At 46.6% G+C, this 23,816-nt stretch overlaps 2 protein-coding genes across 4 annotated transcripts in view; both read right to left on the bottom strand.

Moving 5' to 3' along the window:
* The window catches only part of EXOC3 (exocyst complex component 3), a 169,220-nt gene that overhangs the window by 120,790 nt on the left and 24,614 nt on the right, over window positions 1-23,816 (bottom strand). The window contains exons 9-13 of one of the 2 annotated variants that reach the window (XR_009555860.1): window positions 23,637-23,787; window positions 22,180-22,302; window positions 20,736-20,897; window positions 19,866-19,993; window positions 16,520-16,751 (exon numbers count right to left, since the gene is read on the bottom strand). Coding sequence is in view for 1 of the 2 variants with exons in the window: in XM_060247793.1 (XP_060103776.1) it covers window positions 16,580-16,751; window positions 19,866-19,993; window positions 20,736-20,897; window positions 22,180-22,302; window positions 23,637-23,787 (736 nt within the window). In the remaining variant the exon portion in view is untranslated. Of the gene's footprint in view, window positions 1-16,060; window positions 16,752-19,865; window positions 19,994-20,735; window positions 20,898-22,179; window positions 22,303-23,636; window positions 23,788-23,816 lie in introns of those variants that run through there. The other variant, XM_060247793.1, reaches the window with a different exon arrangement.
* On the bottom strand, window positions 2,697-13,538 carry PDCD6 (programmed cell death 6). 2 transcript variants are annotated; one of them, XM_060247798.1, is made up of 6 exons: window positions 13,320-13,538; window positions 13,126-13,187; window positions 7,888-7,932; window positions 7,342-7,494; window positions 4,908-5,017; window positions 2,697-3,571 (listed from the first exon to the last, which is right to left on the bottom strand). In XM_060247798.1, exons 1-6 carry the CDS (start codon window positions 13,370-13,372, stop codon window positions 3,473-3,475), a joined length of 522 nt encoding a protein of 173 aa, XP_060103781.1. In that variant the 5' UTR covers window positions 13,373-13,538; the 3' UTR covers window positions 2,697-3,472. The 2 variants fall into 2 exon arrangements, with proteins under 2 accessions (XP_060103781.1, XP_060103780.1); XM_060247797.1 differs by having other exon boundaries at window positions 7,336-7,494; window positions 13,320-13,494.

The raw sequence follows: 23,816 nt of genomic DNA, 5'->3' as shown, positions 1-23,816 counted from the left end.
AATTACTTTAGATAAACTTTCGTTAGTCTCAAAGGTGCCACTGGACAAAAAAATGTGTTCAGCAAGTTAAAGGCATCTGTTTCAGGGAAGGTGGGGTGGGTCAAGATGAACAGTTACAGGTTGCTCACACTGGGAGACAGGTCTGGCAGTAATGAGTCAGGGAGGAGGATTCCAATGAAGGACAGCATTAATAGGCCCAAAAATATAGAGAATATGAGTACTCCGGGCTTTTTTTGAGCAGGAATGCAGTTCCAGCTGGCTTGGTGTTAGGGGTGTGTGGCCTAATATGCAGATAAGTTCCTGCTGGCCTTTTTTCTACAAAAAAAGCCCTAGTACTGAGAACAATGGAATGGCTGGTCATTGTCTCAGCAGTAGACTGGCACTCAGTTGAGAGGTTGAAACTGATAGTGATCCTTAGCAAGGAGTCCCTTCCTCGAGAGAGACTAGTGGGACTGTGACAAGTAAGGTAAGGGGACCTCGGAAAAATCTGTTGTCAGCATAATCAGTCCTGAAGAAACCATGGCATCAGAATTGCTGGATGATAGTCTCTTAAAAGTCTTCAAGCTGCCTCCCAATACCAAACAGGATCTTTGCAGACATAACTTCCAGGATTGATTCTGACATAGAAGAAACAATGGAAGTACTGGAACAGCCACTGGAGCCAAAAGCCCACATTACTACTTCTGGGCCTTGACCCAGAACTCTGGACTTGGGATGGGCATGAACCTAAAAAAACTGGTTTCGTTCAGGGTGGCCCTGAACTGAGCTGGTGCAGCAAGTTCAGTTCCCCCTTTCTCCTGGCCATGACTTGCCACAGCCATTTAACCTGTCTGTTCCACTTCCACCCATTTCAAAGCTAACAGGTAATGGCTTGCAGCAATTTCAACCTAAGCTCACAGGTGGACCTGCCCTGCTGCTAGGTTGAAATGGCCCTGGACAGCGGAACAGGGTGAGAATCCCTTAAATGTTTGGGGAAAGCACCTTCCTTGAACATTGGTTTGGGGCCCCCAAACTGGCTCAAGTTTGTGAGGAATTTTGGCTCATGAGTCAGTTTGTGCCCATCCCTACTCTGGAGCACCTTGCATGGTGCAGGGGGGCGGAGTCCTGAGGAAGAGGTGGTTTGGTGTATCATCGTTTCCTCTGATGAGAGGAGGCAGCAATCACCACAATTACCATAGCTGGGTGGGGGGATGTGTGAACATATAGATCAGGGGTGGCCAAACATGTGGCGCTTTCACACATATTGTGTGGCTCCTGAAGCCCCCCACTGCCCTGTCAGCTGGCTTGGAGACGGCATTTGTTTCTTCAAATCACTTTGGAAGCCCCCACTGCCCTGTGTGCTGGAAGCTTGGAGAATACATATACAATTGCTTTCTCTCCACCTCTCCCTTCCCCTCCCCATCTATTTGCTTTCCTTCCTTACTGTCTTGTGGCTCTCAGGCATCTAACATTTATTCGACGTGGCTCTTACATTAATGGCCACCCCTGGTACAGATACTGCAAAATACTTTCAATCTTCAAAATCTGTTTTAGAAAAACTGAAACCCAAGTTCAGATGAAAAAATTTTTTTTCTCAGAAGGTTCCTGATCATTACTGCTCTGTGGTAGACAAGGAAACTGATCAGCAAAGGGCAGCTTTTGATTATGCACAACCCAAGCAGCGTCTCTTAGGGGAAATATGTGCTTAGAAAAGCCAGCTCGAGAAGTTTTGAACCCAAGCGCAGAGTCTTATCAGTGTGATACAGAAAAACCAAATGCCATGTTTGTTGTGTCTGAAGGCTCAGTAATGAGACACTAGCAGGCCGATCTACCTGGAAGTGAAGACAGGTGATGGCAGGAGAACAAGGTATAAATCCAATATCATTGTCACTATCTTTCCTCACTGATGGAGTACACTGGATGTTTTACATTGACAGGACTACCAACTTTTGACAGCATAATGGACTTTTCTATGATATCCAGATCATAAAAAGGACAAAAAGCAATTTCTTTTTAAAAGGTTCAGCCCTTGTATTTCTCAGACCAGCAGTATAGTAGCACCACCATCAGCATTCTGCAGGGGAAGCCTGATTTTTGGTCCAGCTATCTGGTCATCACGTTATGCCATGGATGTGCAGGCTACAGCTGATGCTTTGTTCCAGTGGGTTTTCTTGTGTCAGTTGATGCAACTAATACTCCTGTCTAGCCTCTCAGCTTCCTGGTGTGATCCACAAAGATCAAGCAGTTAACACAGATTGGCATTGATCAGCACTCAGGAGAATAGCTAGAGGTATGGATTTGCAGGACAATCCACCTTCCCCTCAATAGGTTCTTCTAAGGTGCCATGATCTACCTCTTGTGATTTGGAAGAAGATACATGAGAAAAGTCTGACTCCTCAGTTGGCATATACCATTGTCAGCTACATGTCCAAGGGAGGTTTTTGTACCTAAAAGCTGGCTCCACAAACACACAGCTCCCTACTACAAATGCACAGATAACCATTCAAAGAACAGCTGCTATGGGTAAGCAAACTGTTCTCCCCCCACCCCAATGATGAAGGGAGTGGTTGAAAAAGAAAGCTCTGCCCTTCTAGGTGCACACATTAGTGCCCCCTCCTCTTGAGCTGTTGTATCCGGACTCCAAAATTATTTACGGCATTATTACTCCGAAGAATACGAACAAGGCTCTTATATGTACCTATACACAGACCATAAAGAAGAATATTAAAGACTTTATTGTTTGTCCTCTGTGGTTTTGCGGAACTAAAGCATAACAGGTTTTTTTTTTAAAACACAGAAAATTAAAGATGGCTCATCTCAAAACCACTTTTGTGGAAATCGGCACCTTCGTCTTTGGCCGGTTACATTTGTCTAGGTCACGTTAAGCAAAAAATTCCAAATAGAAGTACATCTGGTAGTCTACAGCTACCTTTTATACTATTGCTTTGAATACAGTAAAGCCCCAGAACTAACCATGGTTCCCTTTTCTCAGTGTGCATGTGCTGCCCCCTACTGGAGGCAGCTTTAAAGGAATACCTGTTCTTGTATATACACAGCATTACTGAAACGAACAGATATAGAACCCGGCAGAATACATAATACAACCCAACCTATACTAGTTAGAAGGGCACTGGACTACCTTCCCCCACCCCCACTTAAAGACATGCTTCCTGCAAACACAGGACATACTTCTAGATGAATCTTTCAATAATCTCTGTTTAAAAAAAGGCACATGCAATATTGTGCAAGTTTGAGCACTATTAGTTTGGCATTGAGACTTCATGCACATTTTCAAAAACATAACATGATAGTGCTGAAATTTTATAGCTGGCGCTATTATGGCCATAATCTGAACTTTTAAAAAAAGGTAATCGGCAAATGGATATTTCTAACCCAGTCTGGTACATCATTTTAAGAATGATAAATTAGCCTCTTTTTTAGTATATAAAGAAATTGGCATTTCCAGTCCATGTCCTCCAGACAGTACTTGCAGTCATACGACGCTAAAGACCATAGAAAGATACTGTTCATAAGACACTTGAATCCAGCCATCCTGATCAGTATCGTAGCGCCTGAAGACATCTGTCCATTTCTGAAAATAGAAAAGAAGTTAAAGTTAACAAACCTTGTTTGTTAGTTCTGCCCGAAGAACCTGGATCGTATGGGATTCATGAGACTAGAGCTGGTGCGGTGTTACAGCCCATAACCTACTGAGGCAGTTCTCACCCCTTCACAACCCCCACAACTTCCCCTACCCCTTTTGCTTTAAAATTTTTAGCAGATCAGGGATGGTAAGGTGCCTAGAAAAAATATACTCAGGGGAAAAAGAACAGTGTCACACCCAACCTGACCTTTCACTGTATTAAAAAGTGAAACAAGCTATGGTTGTCTATGGATGCGGAATGGTATCTCCTCCTGGGGAAAGTTGTACCTTTATCTAGGCTAACATGGGGAGAACGCAGAAAGTATCTGGGATCTCAACTAACTAGATCTAGATGTTCTGTTTTACTAAAATGCAAGGGGCCTTCTGCCAGGGCAAGGGGTGTATTCCACAGAATGAAACAGAATTCCTATTGGTGAAACAGAACCATACCTTGCTCCATATCAGAAAATGCCTTCCTACATTCTCATACACGAAGCAGGGTTAGGAGACCTACCCCAAGCCCAGAAACTTGAAAAAAACATTAACTCTTTGTCACTTTAACAATGATGTGAAATGCTGTTACCATACTTTTGGAGCAGATACATTTCAAGAGTGAGAACTGATACTGCTCACATGGCCCAGAAGCCTTAAGTACCTACAGAAATAGGGTCAAATACTTTTTGTACAATACTAAAAACGCAAGAGACTTTTTCTGAGAACATTTAAAGTACTGGTAGTCAATGTTCCCTCTAAGCTGTGGAGTCTTGTGAGCAAAAATTCTACTTTGGGAGCTACTGGCATTAAAGTGGTGAGCCACTGCGTAAATTTGCTCTGGGGCCATTTTTTCTGAGCTGAGACAAAAATGTGTAAACTGGAGGCTAAAAATTTGTGAGCTAACTCAGCTTAGTGGGAACGCAACCTGGACAGTTGTGACTTCATAATTTGCTGCTTATTTGAGAGAAAAAATTCTTCATGCATCACACTGCTACAGTTTGCCACATTAAAGTAAAACATGATAAGGTCACTAGCAAATATTTAAAAAGATGCAGCGTCTTGCAGAGGAATGAAATCATTTCCTTACAGGCTTCCCTTTGATGGGAAGGTATTGTAGTGCTGCTACTACTGTAAAACGTACATTATCATATTCCGGTAAGTATGCTGTTGTTTTTACCCAAGCATCTGGATTTGTAAATGCAGCACCACGGACTTCTAAGTTAGATGTATTTGATCTGGCATAGTGAGCTGACCGCTCCTAAATCATTTTAGTATCTGAATTTGTTGTTACCTGCAGGACAACGCAACACTGAATAAAATCATCGAACGCCACTTGTCCTCTCCTTTGTCTGTCAAACTTCTGAATGAGGAGATCGTAGAATTGGTCAGACAATCGATAACCTTGGAAGAAAAATGGAAGATGTTCATGAATCCAATAGGGAAACGCAATTTAAGTTTGTCTAAGCCATGTATGCTGATGTGACCTAATCAGGAATCAAGATGACCATGCATATTAAGTCGTAGTTAATGAAATACTAAATTACGTATGCCCTACTCTAGACAGCACAAACTAACCTGATCTCATCAGGTCTTGGAAGATAAGTACAGCTGATCCTGATTAGTACTCGGATGGGAGACCACCAAGGAAATCTAGGCTTGATGATGATATTGGATTTATATCCCGCCCTCCACTCCGAAGAGTCTCAGAGCGGCTCACAATCTCCTTTCCCTTCCTCCCCCACAACAGACACCCTGTGAAGTGGGTGGGGCTGGAGAGGACTCTCACAGCAGCTGCCCTTTCAAGGACAACCTCTGCCAGAGCTATGGCTGACCCAAGGCCATCCCAGCAGCTGCAAGTGCAGGAGTGGGGAATCAAACCCGGTTCTCCCAGATAAGAATCCGTGCACTTAACCGCTACACCAAACTGGCTCTACGCAGGCAGGCAATGGCAAACCACATCTGAACATCTCTTGCCTTAAAAACCCCGTGGTGCTGCCATAAATCAGATGCTACTTGACAGCAAAAAAAAAATAATGCAGGATAAAACAAAGCAACTAGAAGACATGAAAATTGAGGGGGCAATCTAATGAAAACATAATATTTAAAATGTGTTGGTAATGGTGGCAAGCGGTATAGAGCTGTGCTGTTCACACAATGTTATCCACATGCACTCCAGGCTCCAAGGGAATGTTTTCCCAGCATGAGAAAGCAATACCGTCTTAGAGAACTGGTCATGATGCTGCTACTGCTTATAGAAAAAACAACCTACTGTCACATACAAGTCGCTGCCAAGAAGCTTAAAAATCTGGCCCGTTTACTACAAAAGAAAATTAAACCTGCTTAGTGTTTGGTGGATTAATGCAAAGGAATACACAGGTATACCAGACATCCTTAGAACATACAGCATGCTCTCGGAATAGTAGTTTGGCATAAGGGTTTATTAGGCAACAACCAGCATGTTTTGTCAATACTGCTTAGTCTGCAGGACTCTACTCTAGAATTTAGGAGTACACTGTTACTCTAAGATCACTGATTTTCCTAGACTAGAGCAGGGTTGCACAAGATTTTATTCCATCCAGTAACGTCTGGCTACTTAACTTTCTGAGTTGCGATAATGAGCATTTGATACACACCAAGAAACTCACTGTCTAAACAGGAGGAAAACCAAAAGGAGCGAGTGCACTCCTTCCAGTTTGACAGACTTTCATCAGGAATTTGGGGGGGGTGGGGGTGGAACCATGGTATCATGCCAGCAACTTCACGGAAAAAATGGGCTCTCTCCTCATAGACAAGTACTTGTTCTAGTCTGGGGTTCCAGCCTACCTCCTGGGCCACTAGGCAGGCAATGCAGCTTCGCCGAAAAGATGGTACCGCCCCTTATATTCCCAGTCAGCTGTCCTGGATACGAAAGGGGTTTTGTGTGTGTTTGGGGGGTGGGGTCTTACTGAAATCAAACATGGCATGACACAAGTGCTGGTAGTGGCAAATTTACAACATCGAACAGCAAACGGGAAGTCATGTGAGGGAGCAGATTAGCACTGGTCAGCTGGGGGGCACGTGTACTAAAATATGAGATCAGAGAGGCAAGGCCACGCAAAATGAAGGATAAAGGGTTTGGGCTTACTGTATGAAGTGTATCTGAACTGATACAAAGCGAATAAACTCCAAGACTATTTTCTTTAAAAGTCAGCAAATTCTAAGTTACCACTGAACTTGAAAATGAAACCTAGGGGCATAAAGCAGAAACCAGATTTCAGTCTCATCCGCTACTAGTTGTATGTAGCCTCTGGCTCTTACTGCATTGTCTTCTGCTTTCGTAATTCAACTTTTTGCACTGTTTCTAATTTTGGAATCTTTGTCCTATTGTGCTGTACACTGGATGTCCATCCCACTTGATTGCTTTGCCTTACACTGTGTAATCCACCTGGAGTCTCAGCGAGAGAGGCAGCCAGTTTAAGTACATTTTAAAAATTATCTGGACACATTATGTATAGTAATAAATTCAAGGTGTTTTTGCAGGGGCAGTTGTGAAAATGGCTTTTTTAAAAGTATGGCCCACCAGGTAGCATTCTGAGACTCTGTTTTGTTTGTACCACAAAAATATATAACTGGGCCATTTCCTGTGGGGGTTTTTTACCATCGAATATCTCAGTGTGTGATACGGCACAGTTCTATAGAGGACTGCAATACACAGGCAACTATAATTGCAAATGAATTACCAAAACCTGTTAGTGCTTGCTTTAATTCATGTTTGTCAATCATTCCAGAATTGTCTCTATCATACGTGCGAAACACATTCTGCCAGTCGGAGATGTACTTCCAGACGCCAGTGAATTCGTTGAAGTTCACGCCCCCTTTGTTTTCTCGGTCAAACATAGCTGAAGCAAACACAACCCAAATATTAATGTGTACAGATCACAAAACAAGACTTCCACTTACAACTCTGAGAAAAGCAAGAAGGGTGCCTACTGGTTGGTAACTAATAATGTATCAGACAGCATTTAACTGCTAGTTCCAGGAGAACCGGTCTTCTACCCCCAGATCTTCCTCCTGTGCTGTCCAGAAACACACAGCAGAACTTGGGCCCCTTGAACCCAACTCCCACACCTCAAGACACTTCATGGGGGAGCAACCACAGACAAAATATAGGCCCAGACAGTGGCATCTGAAGGGACATATGGGGACAACCGAAATATATTGATCAGCAAATATAAAAATATTCTTTAGTGAGTATAAAACAAGAAATTTAAGTAGTCTGATTAACTACTTACATAAGATAGATCTGACCGTTGCTGGGTTAAATGGAGTCCATGTTCCTAAGAGGAAAAGGAAGCAAAGTATGTTTTTAAAAAAATCACAGGAAAGAGATTTTAAAAAAATAATAATGATCAAATGCTCTCAAGGGTGTCAAAATTTTGGGCTTCCACTATGTTATAGAGTCAAAAGAGAAATCAAATCAGACTATAAGTTGCAATACCCTATTCTGCATAGTTAAATTATATTAAATAAGTGCTATAAAAGGAGAAGCAGAAGAGCTTTTCCTAAACAACTGAAAGCATTGCTTATTTTGGATCAGAATTTTATCTAGTGCTTGCAACTTCAGGAGATGCTATTAATGAACTAACCAAAAAGGCTGGTGAGAAAGAGGCTCAAGAAACCACAATATTTTCCCTACAGCCCCCCCGCCCTTCCTGTTAGGCACAAGAGGTGTTCCTTGTTCCATAAAGAATTACTTGCAAGAAATCCTGGTGGCAGAATGGCTGAACCACTGCTGAAATCACCAACTGTTCAAGGAGATAACAGATGGCTCCAGTACACAAAAGATTTAAAAACTGAAAAATCCACTTGCCTAATTCTTGGATAATACCATCTCAGACAATAAGCAGGGTCAGAACTGGTTAAGTACTGAGAGCCAGTTTGGTGTAATGGTTAAGTGCGTGGACTCTTATCTGGGTTTGATTCCCCACTCCTCCACTTGCAGCTGCTGGAGTGACTGTGGGTCAGCCATAACTCTGAGTTTTCTGTTCAACAGCAGTTCTTGGAGACTTCTCTCAGGCCTATATACCTCACAGGGTGTCTGTTGTGGGGAGAGGAAGCGAAAGGAGATTGTAAGCCACTCTGAGCTCCTTCAGGTAGAGAAGGGTGAGGTATAACTCCAATCTTCTCTTCTACTTGGATGGGAGACCATCAAGGAAGTCCAGGGTCACTGAACAGAGGTAGGCAATGGAAAACCACCAATGAAGTATCCTGCCTTGGAAACCCCATGAGAGGTCACCATAAGTCCGCTGCGACTTTACAGCACTTTCTATCATACAATTATGATAACTTCCAATGCCACATTTAAAACATATTTTACTTAGCCTTTCTATGAAGGACACACTGCATGAAGCAGATAAACATATCAAAAAGTGCAGAACACACAATTATTTCAGTTTGGTTGGTTGGTTTGTACTTGCAATCCATCCAAAAAAGGGAGCCAGGCAGCTTTTTCACTCTCTCTTGCCCAATGCCTCTCCCTACTACAGCCTGCATCCTGTTACATAACTATCAGCATAGCCTTTTTGGGTGTTCAAAGAGAATAAATGCTTCCTTCCTTTTTTTTTTAACCAAGAAAAAACCAGGCAGCATCCAACCAAATGGCTGGATTTTAACGGTAACCCCTATTCAGAAATTTGTATGTGTAGCTGCCACTGCCTCCTGCAGCCCAGCATCCCGATGGCTCCAGCTGCCGGCCAGACTGAGACAGGCTAGGACTGGTTAGGGGTGCCCCGACGGGGGGAGGAGGGGGCCGTGACTGTAGAAACAGCTCCAAGGGACAGGAGCAGACGGCTGGATCAGCGCAGCGCTCCCCACTCCCAAATCGCAGCCCCTCGCCTGATGGAGCGACTTAATTAATTTCTATTAAATCAAGCGCCCCCTGAGAAATTTAAATGCTCCCGACGTTTGAAATCCAGCCTGCAGAAGACTCAGTGGGATCTGAAAGCATGGTGCCCACTGCATTAAGTAAATATTAGCAGAACTCATTCATACTTTACGTAACCAAAGTGTTAAAGAAATACCAAAACGCACTTTAAAAGCATGGCACAAAGCCCTCCATAAAACACAAAGCAATTTCCCCCCTTCAGCACAGATGCAGTCCTTGTTTTGTTACCCATTTAAGCGGCAGACTTCCAACTTGAGATGTTTTGAGAACTTTTTTTTAAATTTTAAAAGCAAACACCAGAACCCTGCTGCATCGAACCAGAAGTCCAGCTACTCCTGTCCCTGTTTCCCGCAGTGGTTAGCCAGACACGCGGAAAGCCTTCAGACACCACAGCAGCTAGTATTTGGTGGCCTGCTTTTTAAAACTCACGAGTCCGGCTGCAAAGGTAGAAACAAGGCCTCAGAGGGCAGAGGATGGAATCTGTTGGGGCAATCCCAGAAGCCTAGGGTGACTATAAAGGTGGAACCCATCCCCACCTTGGCAGCTATTCCAGGACAAGTGGAAACGAACCGTAGCATTCTGCTGCGGGTACCCCGCTTGCTTTATTTTAAACTCCAGTGCAAACAAGCAAGCCGTTTTTGAGGTGAAGGCCAGGCACAGAAAAACATTGTGAGCATTTCCCCACAAAGAATGCACTTTACTATCTTAGCAGAACTCTCCTCTCCCAAAATACCACAGCCCACCAGTGTTCAATTTGGCAGCCTTAATCTGGGACGGCTCCATCAGAACAAGGCATGCTTTGTGGGTAAATGGGTGGAACTTACAGTAGGTGAGCACAAGTTTCCATGCAAGAGCTCCCTTTTTTAAAACAGAAGCGTTACAGTGCAAAGCTGAAACAGAGGTCTGTTGTAGAGGTGCCTATTGCTCGCGCTGGCTTCTAGAAGCAAAGGTGGCCGTGGCAAGCCGCTCAAGAAATACTAAGTATGGCTGCTATCTGGGGCCCAGCCTCTTTGCCCAGGTTGCCTCTGGCTAATCAATAAAAAGGATTTTGCGTCTCTGTCATTAAAGTCCCGCTACAGAAGCTGAAAACTTCAGGCTAAGTCAGAACAGAGAGTTGCAATACAGCTCACAGAAAGTAAGAGAAAACCAGCAACAAGCAGAAAAAAGAACATAGAGCTCTTAAAAAATGACAATCTGACCACAGATCTTCATAGATAGAAATCACAAACCTTGTAGTGCATGTGCGCAGGCTGAAGCCCATTGTACCTTTCCAGTGAATGCATACAAGGCAAAATAGCCATGGTTAACGTTGCTATCTATAGGCAATGTACACCCTTTTCTATTTATGTAAGAAATCCGGCATATTAAATCCAGATGTGAAACGGTCCATTCTGACAGTGCTACAATGTTCCCAGAGGCTGCTAAACACTGTGGCTTCCAACAGAGTCATACAATAAGAAACAGAAATAGATCTGCAACAGTGTAAGAAGATGCACATTGCCCTTCTCACACCCACAAACACTCTACGAAAAACTGCATGCATGACTGAGCCCTTAAAACAGCACGACAGAATCCAACAAATCCTTTTCTGCGCAACTCCATATCCTTGCTTTTCACTCTACTGCAACTGTGGTTTCATGACTTCTTCCTTCATTACTCCAGTGACAAAAAGAATCTCAGAATTTGACACTGATCGCTTCTTATGAGTTCTCTGTTGTGCTTAACGTTCTTTTTGCTGAGTGTGAAGAGTAAGCACAACAGAGAACTCAACTGGTAATTCTGAGATTCAGCTTATCAGGACACAGCACTTTCAGTTGCCCGAGCCACACCACATCAGCAGTGTTACCTAAGTGGTGAATCTTCTCACTGGTTGGAAGACACTTGAACTTTGTCTCAGGGTGGGGGCGGTGTTATCAGGGCCGGCCCTGCCGCTAGGCAAACGAGGCGGTTGCCTAGGGCATTGGGAGGCAGGGAGCAGCAAATTGCCCCCCCCCCCCCGGCACCCCAGGCAAGCACTTAGTTTGCCTCCCACCCCGTGCACTGCCGCTGCCACAGCCACTATCCCCCTCTGGCCCGCCACCCTGGGTGTTGTTAATTGTAATTCATACAGTTCACGCTGCATCCCCAGCTACAGTTAGTTGGTTTTATCGCTTTTCATGCTGGATTCACTCCTACAAGGCCTTCAGATTCCCTTAACTACCTCTCACTCACCATTCACGGTCCATTACTAGCAGCAGAACTTTGTACTAGTATTAGTTTCCTTCAGCATATTTAGATGGACTGTAGCAAACAGCAAAAAAATATTTATGCACCCCTCTGTCAGTCATACTACCATGTCTTAGCTGTCTTTTCCTTTGATGAGAAGCACTACACTATGGGTATTGTGGCAACACACTGTTTGCCAATATAGCAAACAAATGTGTGGAGTCACCATAAACATATTGAGCAAAGGACAGTGCTGGAAGTCACGCAGAACCAGGAAGACTATTTCTTTGAATAGTTTTACTGTTCTACTTAATCAAAGCAAAACAGCCCCCAGCTTCACAAGGAAGCCCGTCTCACAGCGGCAAGTGGATGCCATTCAATCTTCTAAAACTCAGCTGTTTCAAGGGGGAGGGGTCCCTTGGTTAATCCATTTTGTTTGCCTATGGCCATACTCGGCTGGCCCTAGACTGTCTGGCATAGTAGGCAAGGCTAAATTCTGGCATCCCATCATGCACTGATAATGTCACTGAGTCACATGGGGATCGCCCAATTGGGTGCCCCCAGAAGGCCAGCGCCCTAGGCAATCACCTATTTTGTCTAGCGGCAGGGCCACTTCTGGCCATACTACATGTTGTTGGATTTTGGCTGGGTATGCAGGGGTGAGGCTTTTTGAAATGTGTTTAACAAGGGTTACCAGATGACTTTTTTCTTTAGGTGGGGCTGTCAGTCCTCTGTGGGGCTCCTTTGAAATGATAAAAAGGTCCTCTTTTGGGGTTAAAAGATTAGGAAATTCCCAGTTGGCAGCAATGATCACGGCTTTGATAGCGGGGTGGGGGTTGTCTCTAAAATGACATCTGTCCTCATGGAGCTCATTTGTTTGACGTAGGGTTGCCAGGTCCAATTCAAGAAATATCTCGGGACTTTGGGGCAGAGCCAGGAGACTTTGGGGGCGGAGCCAGGAGCAAAGTTGTGACAAGCACAAGTGAACTCCAAAAGGAGTTCCGGCCATCCCGTTTAAAGGAACTGCACACCTTTTAAATGCCTTCCCTCCACTGGAAATAATGGATAGGGGCGCCTTCTTTGGGGGCTCATAGAATTGGATCTCCTGGTCCAATCCTTTTGAAACTTGGCGGGTGTTTCGAGGAAAGGCATTGGATGCTATGCTGCAAATTTGGTGCCTCTACCTCAAAAAAAAAACAGCCTCCCCCGCTGCCTGCGTATCAATTCTCCATTATTCCGTATGGGGATGCGTCTTCACAGGCAATAACGGAGCGCCCAGCAGACACTTCCCTCCCCCTCCTGCGGGTGGGAGGGCCTCCAAAGCGGGGGCTTGGCACCCCTAGCGGGAAAGGCCTCGTGGGGCGCGGCTGCGGGGACTCACCGTTGGAGAGGGCCTGCTGGAGCTCGCTGTCCGAGATGACGCCGCTGCGGTCCTTGTCCACCCTGCGGGAGGGGAGAGAGACGCACCCCCGCGTTACTATGGCGACGGGCCGCAGCGCCCCCCCCCCCCGCCCCGTCGGCCGTTTAACCGCCGCTCCCAGCATTCTAACGGCCCGCCCTCCTCCTCCTCCTCACCTCTGGAAGACTCCCCACAAGAAGCTGGCGTCCGGCATCCCCATCGCCGCCATGGCCCAGGCCGGTCGGGTCTCCGCGGCGAAGCGCCCCCGCTGCAGCCTCTCGGCAAAGGCCTCCCTCGCCGCCCCAGTTCCGGGTCCCCGTCGGCGCCCTCCCGCCTCTCGGCCCCGCCCCCACGCACGCCTCTGTGACGTCACGACGCCGACGCGGGAGCGCGTGACTCCCGCCTGATTGGTTGCGCCGCCTCCGAGGCCTCTGCGGGGATTCCCCAGGGAGGGAGGGAGGGAAGCGCCTCTGGGGAAGTCCAGCCCGGCCTCTTCTGCGCTCCGGCGCTGGGCAGCCCCGGGTTCCCCGTTCCTTCCCGGCTGCCTCGCCTTTCGTTTCCCGGAGCGGAGCTGACGCGTAGAGCCTCCGGGAGGTAGGGGAGCCAAGTCCCATTCAAGAAATCTTTGGGGGTGGAGCCGGGAGACTTTGGGGGTGGAGCCAGGAGCAAGGTTGTGTCAGGCATCATTGAACTCCAAAGGGAGTTCTGGCCATCACATTTAAAGGGACCGCACGCCTTTAAATGCCTTCCCTCCATTGGAAATCATGGAGGATAGGGGCACCTTCTTTTGGGGCTCATAGAATTGGACCCCCTGCTACAATACCTTTGAAACTTGGACAGAACATTTGGTGCCTCCCCTCCAAGACCCAGATAACCGCAGCTCAATTCTCCGTTATTCTCTATGGGAATCGGTCTCCATAGGGAATAATGGAGTTCCCAGCAGACATTCCCGTCCCGTCCCGCTTTCTGATGACCCTGAAGCAGGGGGGGGGCCTCCAATCCCGGGGATCCCCTGCCCCCACCTGGGGATTGGCAACCCTACGGGAGGCCAGGCCACCCTCCGACTCCGCCCCCGAAACCAGCCGGGGAAGGTTTCCACTCGGATGAGGCAATCGCGACGGCCAGCCGCGCCTTCAAGGCTAACAGGATCGGTGGCAGCAGGGGAGGAGTTTCCTTGAGTTACTCACTGCTCGCTTCTGTTTCCGTAGTCATTGGCCCCTTGAAGACCGACAAAAGCTCATTCTGGGTGTGAGCTTCGCCTGCACCACTAGGGTTGCCGATCTCCAGGTGGGGCACATAACCGGGAATAATACACAGATGGGTGGTTGTCCTGGAGAGAACCCTGCACAAAAATGACACAATCGCAATATATCTTAAATGTGCTGTTTGTTCCACTTCCACTTACGAACTCCAAAATGCATAAAGCACACAATGATACACACAAGTAAAGCATATAAATATCTGTAGCCAATGGCAATCTCAGTCCAAATACTTGCGAGTCCACAATCACTGCAGTAGTAGTTGTCTTGTACTGAAAGTTATCCTTGCAGTGCTGGAAATCTTGCTGAAAATCCCAATGGTGAATATACTTGGACTGGAGATTGCCATTGGCTACTTATATTTATGTGCTTTGCTTGTGTGTATAATTGTGCGCTTTATGCATTTTGGAGTTCATAAATGGAACAAATAGATTTAAGATATATTGTAATTGTGTAATTTTTTGTGCACAGTTCTCTCTAGGACAATCCCAAGGTAGGGGCAGGAGATCCCCCAGTTTGGAGGGCCCCCCTCCTGCTTCAGGGTTATCAGAAGGGAGGGGGGAGGGAAATGTCTGCTGGGCAATCTATTATTCCCTATGGAGACCAATTCCCACAGGGTATAATGGAGAATTGATTCAATGAAATTGCTGAGCAGTCGGGTTAGAATGGATAAAAGGAAGTACTTCTTCACCCAAAGGGTGATTAACATGTGGAATTCACTGCCACAAGAGGTGGCGGCTACAAGCATAGCCAGCTTCAAGAGGTGTTTGGATAAAAATATGGAGCAGAAGTCCATCAGTGGCTATTAGCCGCAGCATATTATTGGAACTGTCTGGGGCAGTGATGCTCTGTACGCTTGGTGCTTGGGGGGGGGGCAAAGTGGAAGGGCTTCTAGCCCCACTTGAGAATCTCCTTTTTTTTTTGCCACTGTGTGACACACAGTGTTGGACTGGATGGGCCATTGGTCTGATCCAACATGGCTTCTCTTATGTTCTTAATTGATCTCGGGGGGGGGGGGGGGAGGCACCAAATTTGCTGCATAGCATCTAGTGCCTCTCCTCAAACCATCCCTCCTCCCAAGTTTCAAAAAGATTGGGGGTTCAATTCTATGAGCCCCAAAAGAAGGTGCCCCTACCCTTCATTATTTCCAATGGAGGGAAGGCATTTAAAAGATGTGCAGTCCCCTTAAATGTGATGGCCAGAACTCCGTTTGGAGTTCAATGATGCTTGTCACAATCTTGCTTCTGGCTCCACCCCCAAAGCCCCCAGATATTTCTTGAACTGGACTTGGCAAGCCTAGCATGCACACTTCTTTGTGCACACGAAAGCTTCGTTGGTCTCAAAGGTGCCACTGGACTCAAACTGTGTTCTGTGGCTTCAGAGCAACATGGCTTCCACCTGATTCTATGGCTGTTATTGTAAGTTGCTGTATCCGGAGCGATAGGCAGCTCTCATGAAAGGTGGGATAAGTCTATACTGTCAAGAGTTAAGCGGGTTTGATAGGTTTTTGGACCTTAGAGTACCCAGTTCTAATCTGGTTCCAGCCATGAACCCCCCCCCCCCTTAACCCCTGTATTTCATTTGTATTGAACCAAGTCTGCTTCTCTTGGTGAAATACATCTCTCCCTCCTGTCCTGGTATACATTCTCAAGACCAAGTATCAGTGCCACCATTTATTATTTATCTGGCAATCTCTAATGCACATGTCTTCTTCAAATTAAGTGAAAGAGGGGAACCCCCAAACTATTGCTGTACCCTTAAAAATTGTCAAGCTGGTCCCCCCCCCTCCCATTTGTTCACCTAGTAGCAAATTCACCCATGCTAGCTACATAAATATTTCCTAATTAAGTTTTCTAAATCGCAGTCAGTGATGCATCCAGTTAACATACACAAAGTACAAGATAAATAATTGTGGGGAAGTCTTATTGCTGATGCTGAAAATGCCCATTAATACAAGATGCCAGTAGAAAGCAGTCTGGCCCTCAGAATAGTTCTTATTCTTCAAACGGCCAACGCGGCTCTCTCTGAACCTTGCTAAAATTGCTAAGACCAGACAGGAGGGGAAAAAAAGCTAGTACGAAACTCATGTTTCTAAATGCACAGCCAAATTAGGCTACAAAGGACTTTCTGATACGAACACCGCATCCAAAACGGCATTACATTACAATCCACTGCAATTATTTCAGAAGCTTTGGCACTGTTAGTGTTGGAACCGTGATTTCTTTAAAAACTGGCACGTAGTTTGGATTCAGCTGGCTTGGACCTTTATCCAGCGTTTCGATGATGGTCTGCTTCATCTCTCTGCTGGCGTCTCCTCTCATCGTCAGCAAAGCTGTGATATGGTCATCCCTGCCAATCAAAGAGATAACAGCGTTGGTACCAGGCTGGTCTGTGAAATAAAACCATTGGTAGCTTGCAACTAAGCAGCCCCGTGGCGCAGAACGGTAAAGCTGCAGTACTGCAGTCCGAACTCTCTGCTCACAACCTGAGCTCAATCCTGACGGAAGCTGGGTTCAGGTCGCTGGCTCAAGGTCGACTCAGCCTTCCGAGGTCGGTAAAACGAGGATCCAGCTTGCTGGGGGGGAAGCGTAGACGACTGGAGAAGGCAATGGCAAACCACCCGTAAAAAGTCTGCCATGAAAACGTTGTGATGTGATGTCATCCCAGAGTCAAAAATGACTGGTGATTGCACAGGGGACCTTTATCTTTAGCTTGCCACTGCCATTCCTGCATCTATTCTCTAGGTTGTACCCCACCCCCGTCATACTAAACATGTCAGTACTAAAAAGACTGCAGTCTTCAGCATGCTGTAAAACTGGGCGTATGGGCTTTTCTCCACTCCCTTTTAGCTTTGAGAGCCCTGCCCACAGCCAGCCAACCAAGTTATAGCCATCAAACTGGCCTGCAGTTACCCTAAGTCAGCTGAATGCATCGGGTTCTTTGGTCTCCATCTCTATGCTGTTTCTGCAATTCTGTATTCAAATACATTCATCTAGGCTAACTGCCTGATTTACATACAGCACCATCAGCTTCTCTCCACCTGTTTCCATCACATGCAACGCCCTCTGTCCTCTCTACCCAAGAGTTGGAAATCCACCTTTTAAATATTAGAGGTACATATTTCTTGGAATGTCCCCGGAAACTCACAAATTCTCAATTAGGTGATGTGGGGAAGGAGACTGTATTATTTTAATGCAGGAATGGGTTCTAGCCATACTCATGGAAATCCAGGGGTCGTTTTATAGAAAAATTGGTGGTGGAGCTCATTAGCATAACTCATTAACATATGCCACCACCACCCCACTAGCCAAAAGTAACCCGACGCAAGAAAGGAGAGCCCCGGGCGAGTGAGGCCTGCTTGTGCTGGCTGGAGATCCAGCCAATCCAAGCAGGCCTCGCTCACCTGGAGCTCTCCTGGGCCACCCCCCTCACAGTCAAAAGGCCAGCAAGCCACCTGCCACCCAAAATCACATAAGAAGTGGAGAAATGGCGGTGTGGGCTTCTCCAGGGGTTAATGAGGGCTGCTGGGGACGTGGCAAAGCCCCTGATGGCTGGCTGGCTGCCCACTCTCCTAATCCAGGGATTGTTATGCAGCTGCATCTCCTATTCAATGGACAAGGTAGGTGGTGGGGAGGAGGAGGGGAAACCCTGAGAAAGGTTCAAGAGCTGTGCTCCTGTGAGCTCCTGCTGAATTCAAGGCTTGTGTAAATCTGCTTCCCTCCCCCAACAAACCTTTTCCTTTAGGTAGATCTTTATACGCTTCCATAATTGAGGTGCTATAAGACTATGAAAATTCTTTGTGAGAGAGAAGGGGAAAGAAGTGGGTTTTGCTTCATGCTTCGAATCCAGCCGTCATATTTGCTTTCTGAAAGCTGTTTTTCTTTCAGGCCAGTTGCTTGAAGGGGACCCTAGTGATCGTGCCTTCATCAATAAGATACAGGATTGTTGTACAAACTATTTTTTCATCACGCAGATTTGAAGCCTCCAACAACCTGCTCTTGGTTTTAGATGTTAACGTGCAGGAAAGAATATAATGCGATGCAGAAATAGATTGTAGAAACTGGGCTTAGAGCAGAAACCTGCGTACGGTTCTCTTCAGATTTAGGACACTGGAATGAATTACATGTTATTTCAGCAAACTGTTCTCAGATCCACAAGGCAAAAAATAGACGAGCAGGAGAGACTTGCAAGAGAGCGTTGCTTCCTGTGCCCTGTGATCCACCTACGGGGAGTTCCTCAGTTGCCCCAAGGCAACTTTCAGGTTTTGAATCCTAACTCTGGAGAAGCGGAGAAGCACTGGTGTGGAATACGCCTGCCCCCCCCCCCCATTTTTCTTCAAGCAGGCACAGAAACCCCTCCCATCAGCTGATTCCTCCTTGTGACTCTCCTCATAGCGATACAAAGGAAACAAAGACACATGGTCCAACCCCACTTTGGGAAACCCTGTTTCCAGCAGTCTCAAATATGTAACAGGCAATTCAGATAATGGGCTGGGAAAGTTGTGGTTTATACTGTGTAATCAGGGCTGGCCCGTGGGTCCTTGGTGCCCTAGGCAGGCGCCCCCCCCCCACCGCCCCCCCGTGGCACAGCACCCCACCGCCTCCTCCCTCCCCCCTTCCTTTCCCATTTGCCCCCCGGCGCCCCGGGCAAGCATTTAGTTTGCCTTCCTCCCCCCCCCTCCACGCTGCCGCCACTGCTGCGGCCACCGCCGCAGCCACTATCCCCCTCTGGCCCGCCGCCGCCCCCTGCGCCCTCCAGCCGGTCGCTGAGCTCTACTCGCTCTCCCTCCCTCCCTCACCGCTCACCAAACTAAGGCCTGTCTGCTACTCACAGCCCTGCCTGCACGTTTTGACTCAACAAAATACGCAGGTGCGGACTGTGAGTAGTGACAGGCCTTAGTTTGGTGAGCGGCGCGGGAGGGAGGGAGGGAGAGTGAGTAGAGCTTGCCGACCAGCCGGAGGGCATGGGGGGCGGCGGGGGGATAGTGGCTGCGGCGGCGGCCATGACCGCGTGGGGTGGGGGGAAAGGAAGGCAAATTAAGTGCTTGCCTGGGGCACCGGGAGGCCCAATTTGCCTCCCCCTGCCTCCCAGCGCCCTAGGCAACCGCCTAGTGTGCCTAGCAGCGAGGCCAGCCCTGTGTGTATTCTCTTGCATGTAAAAACTGAAGCAATGGAGAAAAAGAACTGGCGTAAAACCAGGGCTTTTTTTGAGCAGGAACGCAGTTCCAGCTGGCTTTGCATCAGGGGTGTGTGGCCTAGTATGCAAATGAGCTCCTGCTGGGCTTTTTTCTACAAAAAAGCTGTGTGAAAATGTCTCGATGAATGTATTTGTCAGGGGGTGTGGCCTAATATGCAAACAGGTTCCTGCTGGGCAAGTCCTGCATAAAACTACACATCAACATAGTCTTAACAAAGCAGTAAAAAAACCTGTCACTAGGAAAAAAACAAAACAGAATCCTTTTACCTGATATCTGGGTGTTTGCTAACTAAAGTTGAGACCTCTAAGTAAAGAAGTGAAGGATCTGTCAACTTGAAGACCTCTGCGATGCCTTCAATCACGCTACAAAGTCCTTCTGTGTCCTCCCCAGAGCCCTGTTAAGTAAACATCATCAAATTAGCATCCTTTTATTTATTTCATTAGATTTTAAAACGCCCTCCCCCTGCCCGATCAGGGCAGTGTACAATGTAGTGAACACAGAACGCATATAAGTTTAAATAAAAGCACGCTAACGAAGGCATTGGTATGCAAGTGATTGCAAGGTTTTATTTTAAAAATGCAAGATCAACTGTAAAGCACAGAAAAAAGTGCACAGTGACTGAAATCCCTCAATTTTAGTGGCTACATCAAACTCTGTGTTGGATTGCAACCACATTTGTTCAGTCTTTTGTCAAGACTACTGCAAAATTCCTTTAGCAATCCTACGCAGATATGAGTAGTGAAGGACTAACCAAATCATGACAATAATGCCTAACAAATGTTTGGCCTGTCAATAGTTCTTCGTTTTTAATGGTGAGGACTGACTTCAGAGTCTCCTTGTGAAAAAAAAAACTAGATTAGTTTATCTTCTGGATGTCTAATTATGGTTGCATCCTGCTAACTCTTTCCATTCAGGTTGCCTCTGAATTCCTGAAGGCACAGCAGCGATATCAGCAAGCTGCCCCGTATACCGGATTTCTCCAACTCTGCAGCATCTAACTGCATTTTTTGAAAAGAACCTCCAGCGGGAAAAAATACTTCAGAGCAACTGTGAGTAGTTTGGTTCTTACGATGCCAATTTACAGTTACTTCTGTGGTGGCCTCCGTTTTGGCATTCCAGTTTTTTCTAATACTTACAGCAGCGAGCTTCTTAAACAGAAATCTGAATTGTTCAGCTTCTCTATTCATTCTGTCAGCGCCTTCTCTTCTTTCTTCTCCATTCTTGAAAGTGATACGCTTTGACATAATGGCCTTAATGTACTCGACAACGACTCTGCGGTGGCATTCGGTGGTCATTTTCTGATAAAAAGAAATGTTCAGGTTATTGGGTGTAAATTTTAATCCCGTTTCAGAATCCCAGTTAGCGGAGGGAAAACCGATGCCAATTAACCAGTCCAGCATGCCTACAATCATATATCCACAGTAACCAAGTACAAGACAAGGAGAACGATACCAGCTGCTTTGTGTCCTCATTGGGGGAGAAATGTGGAGTATCAATAAAATTACAATATTAAAGAAAAATTTAAATAATGGCAGTATTTAGCTGCAGTTCCAAAGGATAAAGTGCGCACATCCTGAATCCACTATTCTGGATCCTAAAACTGCCTAACACTAAGATGAAGATAAGACAAAATGATTACTAGCGACAAAGAAACAGAGAGCTGGAAGGGACCCAAAAGGTTCATCTAAGCCCAACCCCTGCACAATGCAGTAATACATACACAAACACACACTCGTTCCTTCCTGACTCCAAAGTGGCAACTGCCGTTGCCCTGGGTGTGTAAGAAAAGGCCGCAAGAGCCAAGCACAGGCTCATCCATCCCTGCCCTCCTCTCACAGTCTGCCTAAAACAGGGGTGGGCTAAACTGCAGCTTGGGAACCACATGTGGCTCTTTCACACATATTGTGTGAATCTCACCCCCCCCCCCACATTAGCCTTTTTGAAGAAGGCATTTGTCTCTTTAAATCACTTTGCCAAGCCAGCCAGCAGCTTGGAGAACACACTTAAAGTTGAAGTTGTTTTCTTTCCACTTCTCCCTCCCCCCATCTATTTGCCTTCCTTCCTCCCTGTCTTGTGGCTCTCAAACATCTGACATTCATGTCCTGCAGCTCTCAAACACCTGACTTTTATTCTGTGTGGCTCTAACATTAAGCAAGTTTAGCCACCCTGGCCTAAAACATTTAGAGCCAGTTTGGTGTAGTGAGAGCCCGTTTGGTGTAGTGGTTAAGTGTGCAGACTCACAGGGTGTCTGTTGTGGGGGAGGGAGATAAAGGAGATTGTGAGCCGCTCTGAGACTCTTGAGCAGAGGGCAGAATATAAATCCAATGTCTTCTTCTAAAACATGAGACTCCTGTCTTATTTACGTCATTTACACTCTTGCCTTTCTCCCCGACGGGGACCCAAAATGGTCCTCTGTTTTATCTTCACAACCACCCTCTGAGGTAGCTTAGGCTGAAACTCTAAATCCAGTCAGCTTCTGCGGCAAAGGGGGGCTTCAAACCTGGGTCTCCCAGATCTTTGTCCAGCACTCTGACCCCTGCACCACCCTCAGCGCAGGTCCAAATTAAGTCCAGCAAATACCTTCTTATAGGGCTTCTTTATTCTTGCAAAGTCATGGAAATAATCCTCTACTGTTACGCAGATTGTATCCACCGCGTTTGATCCTGCCAGCCACTTCCTGGTCATCAACTCATTGAGATGCGGCTAGAAAAAGATAAAAAGCAAGGAACTGGCATTCAGGACAACGTCTGAACAACATCTCTCTTTATTTCCTTCACTGTATACCTCAGAATTTTAATTGGATGATCACAGTTGTTCTGGAAAAGTGTGACATCTTTTATGCCGGCTTCAGTGAGGATCTTGAAGCTAAAATGGCCAGTGTATGCATGAAGCAGCACCTTTCTGTGGGCTCTCCCCCAAGTACTGAGATGTGCATGAAAGGCTCTGCTCCCCTTACCAGAGGAGAGGCACGCGAGAGTGAGAAACGGGGCTGCTTCTGGGATGGCAGCCTTGCTGTGGAATTCCTGCCGTGGGAGGCCCGGTTGATTGGCTCAAATCCTGACACACTTGCAATTCCTTCGGAATATCTGGGATGGATTTTGCTCATGGCCAATGACTGATGCTTGCATTCCAATAATGATCCCCCCCCCCAAAAAAAAATCAAATTAAGCAGTGATCCTACATTTAAAAAAAAAATTCCAGCGTTTTCTCGTAATGTGCAGTTTATTTGCCTTTCTTGTTTGCTTGAGACATCAGCTGCCAACATCTGCTGGCATCTTTTCTGCAGTGTGCTCGCTCTCTGTTTGTGGCAGGCCATTATCTGGGTTCATCTGGAACTCACTGCTGCAAGGAGTGATGGTGGTACAGGCAGGCAGGTTCAAGAGGGGACTGGATAAACATACGGAGCAGAGGTCCATCAGTGGCTGTTAGCTACAAAATATAGATGGAACACCGTCTGGGACAGTGATGCTCTGTATTCCTGGTTCTTGAGGAGGGGAAAACAGTGGGAGGGCTTCTGGAGTTCTAGCCCACTGGTGGACTTCCTGATGGCACCTGGGTTTTGGTCCCTGTGTGACACAGAGTGTAGGACTGGATGGGCCATTGGCCTGATCCAGCATGGCTTCTCTTATGAAGCTGCCTTATACTGAATCAGACCCTCGGTCCATCAAAGTCAGTACTGTCTACTCAGACTGGCAGCGGCTCTCCAGGGTCTCAAGCTGAGGTTTTTCATGCCTACTTGCCTGGATCCTTTTGGAGATGCCGGGGATTGAACCTGGGACCTTTTGCTTACCAAGCAGATGCTCTACCGCTGAGCCACCGTCCCTCCCCTAAGCCACCGTCCCTCCCCTTATGTTCTTATGTGTCGGTGGAAGGGAGAGGATAATCTTCCTCCTTGGCTGTGCCAGCTAATAGGGCAGCTCAACCCAGATAAGGGCATGCCACAAGCAGAGAGCACTGCTGTGTCTGAATGGACATCCAAATTCCTGGCACAAGCACATCTTGCCCGTGTTGATTTCCGAGGGCAAGAAAATCCCAACCTCTAAATCCATGAACACTTCATCCAGGAGGCTCGAACAGCCTTCCTTGGCAACATCGTCTAGCACAGCGTAGATGCAAGCGTGACTGCTTGCCATGATGTCTTCCATCATCGGAGTCAAGTATTTCCTCTTCAGACTGACGATCGATTCCCTGGGAGGAGACAGACAAGAGCCTTCACT

Source organism: Heteronotia binoei, chromosome 10 (assembly GCF_032191835.1).
Source record: "Heteronotia binoei isolate CCM8104 ecotype False Entrance Well chromosome 10, APGP_CSIRO_Hbin_v1, whole genome shotgun sequence".
Classification (NCBI taxonomy): Eukaryota; Metazoa; Chordata; class Lepidosauria; order Squamata; family Gekkonidae; genus Heteronotia; species Heteronotia binoei.
Note: the sequence above shows the minus strand (reverse complement) of the source record. Positions and strands in the feature narration are given on the sequence as shown.

Excerpts from the sequence above, each read along its gene's own strand:
- PDCD6 (XM_060247797.1), bottom strand. The coding sequence starts at position 13,372 with ATGGCGGCGATGGGGATGCCGGACGCCAGCTTCTTGTGGGGAGTCTTC. Across the intron at positions 13,188-13,319 it reads TTGTGGGGAGTCTTCCAGAG|GGTGGACAAGGACCGCAGCG; the intron begins GTGAGGAGGAGG and ends CCCCTCCCGCAG. Across the intron at positions 3,572-4,907 it reads AGTGTTGCGTTGTCCTGCAG|AAATGGACAGATGTCTTCAG; the intron begins GTAACAACAAAT and ends TTCTATTTTCAG.